The 3832-nt window shown below is 37.0% G+C and overlaps 1 protein-coding gene across 1 annotated transcript; it reads right to left on the minus strand.

The window, feature by feature from the left end:
• Nucleotides 1-1648: 1648 nt before the first annotated feature.
• LOC129781905 (nuclear pore glycoprotein p62-like) lies at nt 1649-2546 on the minus strand. Its single transcript, XM_055789414.1, has one exon. It carries the CDS (start codon nt 2036-2038, stop codon nt 1649-1651), a length of 390 nt encoding a protein of 129 aa, XP_055645389.1. The 5' UTR covers nt 2039-2546.
• Nucleotides 2547-3832: the final 1286 nt, after the last annotated feature.

Raw genomic sequence — 3832 nt, forward strand, 5'->3', positions numbered from 1 at the left:
TCAATCATATTTTTTCGACAATCAAGAATTGTTCTTGTTTAAGAATAGGGAAAAGCCTCTGTGAGTAGAACAATACAATATTCTTTCTCAGAAAGGCATAAAAACCCTATCATTTTTCGTTAAATGTTATTAAATTCAATTAAAAATTTAAATAGCAATGAATAAAAAATAAATTACTAAACCTAAAAACCTCAACGAGACTAAAAACTAAAAAACCTCAAAAAATCATCTAAAATCTTTATCCTTTTGAATAGGGAAAAGCCTCTGTGAGTAGAACAACGCAAATGTTCTCTCTCAAAAAGGCATAAAAACCCTATCATTTTTCGTAAAATGTTATATTTAATACAATTCCACTAAAACTACAATGCATTATAAAACATGATTTGATGCCTTTCATTTTGAAAAATTCAGTTGAAAAATTGAATAATAATAAATAAGTAATTAGTTAATAAACCCAAAAAACCCAAAAAAATCATCTAAAAATATAACAGGAGCTAAAATAAACTCTACAACACGTAACAAAAACAAAACATCCTTAATTATTAATTCTAAAAATAATTAAAAACCGCCCTCGCCACCACGCCTATCATGCACAACAATAAGCTAGAACAGCAACAATTTAGGAGACTCACTCCTTTCGTTGCCTTCAGCTTTTCATTCTCCTGTTTCAATTTTTCATTTTCGGCCCTAATATTCCAAAGACTTCTTTCAGCTTTCATCTTCCTGAATATGGCATCTTCGATTTCTGAAAAATTAGTTGGTTCCCAATCGAACACATCCTTGTCGTCAGCCCGAAGATATGTGTCATTGGGAACCAACGGCGGCGGCCTTTCATTCTCGATAAAATCCATGTTCGAATGAGCATTGCTCCAAAACCATACCTGGGGTCTATCGCTCGGCACAAGTGGTGGCGGAATTTCATCTTCGATCCAATCCACATCTGGATAGATGTACTTCTTATTGTGGGCTGGTTCGACTGGAAAGCGATCTTTTTTTGGTCCACCTCCATCTCCTCCTGCTTCCTGGTAGGCCCGAAAACTTTTGGGGCCTCCTAATCCTGTGGGAATCCTTGGCTTGAAGGTCATTTGCTTCATTTTCCTGGCTGAAGGTTATATTACTTGCTCTTTTCTTGTTGTTATAACCTTCAGTGAGCATTGTTATTCCATACACACAATGCTTGCTTTGATCGAATCAAAATGCAAGGAAAAAGCTTCCGGCCTACTTTTGCATTATTTTTCTTTCTGACATTATTATGTGTATGATTTTATATGGTGTAAAATGAAAAAATACTATTGACGAAAAATGTAACGAAAACGTTTTTGGTTTTGTTCGGTATTTTTCAATTGTTCAATGGTTTGAAAAGTGTTCTAAAGGAAGGATATGTGTATTGTCAAATCAGAAAATTCAGCCGAAACCATTTGTGCCTCAGTAATTTATCTGCCAATGCTAAGGAAATATCCGGAATCGATGAACTTTTTGTGGCAAAACTCGCACTCGATTTTTTCCTCATCGGGGAGCACAAGCAAATGACGATCACTGTTGGAACAATGCTTATAATGTGGAATGTGCGTAACATCATTGAATGAAAAAGAAGAACATTAATTTCAACATTTACATATCTTTATTGAAATACCAACTATGTCGAGTTTTAATTGTCATAATTCAACCGAAATGATCGCTCGTTATCCTTCCTCAGTGTATCGTGCATTTTACCAATTTCCTCCAAACGGGAGGTTATGCTGGAGGTGGATGATTCAATCCATTGTAGAGAATTCATGTGAGCATTTAGTATCTTTCCAATCTGCACCAAAGGATCGCTCGGATCGGAGTATTTGTTCGACTCGTTTAAATGTTCAATCACTTCCTTGAGATCCTCGGACATTTGTTTGAGCTGCGAGTCTAATGTTTCCGCCATTGAATAAGTTTGGCCTCGTTCGATATCAACCAGAACGATTTTGGAAAGTTCCTCCTCGAGCGGTATAATACACTCCTCCAAATCGGTATGCTGAGCAGTGACGAATTCTAGCTCCTGCTCCATTGCATCTTACTCGGCCTTCACCTTCTCGACAGCCTCATTGAGGGCAACTATTTTTTCGCCATTGCCCAACAAAAGTTTATCCCAAGCGTTCACCTGGGTTAGTAAAAAGCTTCTCCTGTTCCTCCAACTCGAGCGTCCATTTGTTTATGAATTCTTCCAACTGACAGAAGTTCAGCTGTGTACCGGATACCGAAGATGACTGAGTTGTTTGCGTGGTCGTTGTCAAATTTGCCGCCGACTGAGCTGCTGGATTTGAAGCGGTGAAACTTCCCAACGTTAATTGACCGGCTGCTGTAGATGCTGCTGTGACCGAAGTTGTAGCTGTAAGACCTGCACCGAAACTAAGTGTCGGAGCACTAGATGAGGTAGCAGCTGCAGCAGACGTGGTAGAGCCGGAACTCCGAATGTAGACGCGCCAAATCCGAAACCAGTACTGGCGGTCGTCACTGGATTGGTGGTGCCCATCGTTGGCGCAACGCTCGCAACCGGGTTACCGAAAGTAAAACTCATTCTGCTGCTAACAACAATTTTACGTGCGAAAACTGAACAGGACGAGACGCGAAACACGATGGAAGCAAAGGTAAACATATATTCTGACGTGACAGTTCTATAAACAATAATTTCCAATATCGTTCTTTCATATCGTTTCCAGATAATGCAAGCTTTTTAAATTTAGGGTTCCCAGAAAGAATCAAATCACAGACTTTATGAATGGCATTTGATTTATAACCAGATGGTGCAACGACTAAAATAATTATTTGAAATTCGTCTGAATTTTTCTCCAAATTTCACGGTTCAAGCTGGATGATTCGGATCAGGGCTAGTTATTTTCGAAGATAATAAATGTGATTGAATTTCATACATACACCTTTCACTTTCACTACAGTCATTTTCGGTGGATTAATTTCAACCTATCGGGGGGTGAAGTGGAAACTAAATGCAAGTGATTGAAGAATCTTGAACGAGAATGAATGAATATTATACGAGAATATTATAATGTCGAGATGTGGTAGAAGTTCTATTAAGTTTATAGTAAAAAGAAATTGTGAAGGATTCTAATTGAGCTTTTACAATTTCCTTTTACTATGAGCGTTCACTTATTAAGAAAACGTGAATGATTGAAAGTATTCATAACAATAAAAATCCATTCTGGGCGGGACGAAGTTAGGCGGGTCAGCTAGTGAACAATAAAATCCTGATGAAACGGTGAGTACAGATCGTTACCGACAACAAATGTAAAAAAGAGCGAATGTTGGAAAGTGTGAAAGTGGATGTGAGAAAGTGAGTAAAATGCTGAAAATAATAAACTGAGAATGTGAAAAAGTGGCAAAGTGCGAAAGTGAGAAAATAAGAATGAGATGAAGAGATGGGAATAAATTGAGAAAAAGATAAAAAGAGAAAGAAATAAAGAGAGAAAGATAAAGAGATAAAGAGATAAAACGATACAGAGATACAGAGATAAAGAGAGAAAGAGATAAATGAGGTGAAGAGATAAGGCGAAAAGAGATAAAGAGATGAAGAGATGAAGAGATGAAGAGATGAATAGATGAAGAGATAAAGAGATATAGAGATAAAGAAATAAAGAGATAAAGTGATAAAGAGATAAAGAGATAAAGAAATAAAAAGATAAAAGGATGAAGAGATCAAAAGACCAAGAGATGAACAGATAAAGTGATTAAGAGATAGAGAGATGAAGAGACCGGAAAAGTTGAAGAGAAAGAGAAAAAGAGAGATTTGATTGTTTTGAAAACAAAAAAAGCCGAATACAGCAGACAAAAAACCCTTCAAATGATA

The sequence above is a fragment of the Toxorhynchites rutilus genome, unplaced genomic scaffold (assembly GCF_029784135.1).
Source record: "Toxorhynchites rutilus septentrionalis strain SRP unplaced genomic scaffold, ASM2978413v1 HiC_scaffold_26, whole genome shotgun sequence".
In the NCBI taxonomy this organism is placed as follows: Eukaryota; Metazoa; Arthropoda; class Insecta; order Diptera; family Culicidae; genus Toxorhynchites; species Toxorhynchites rutilus.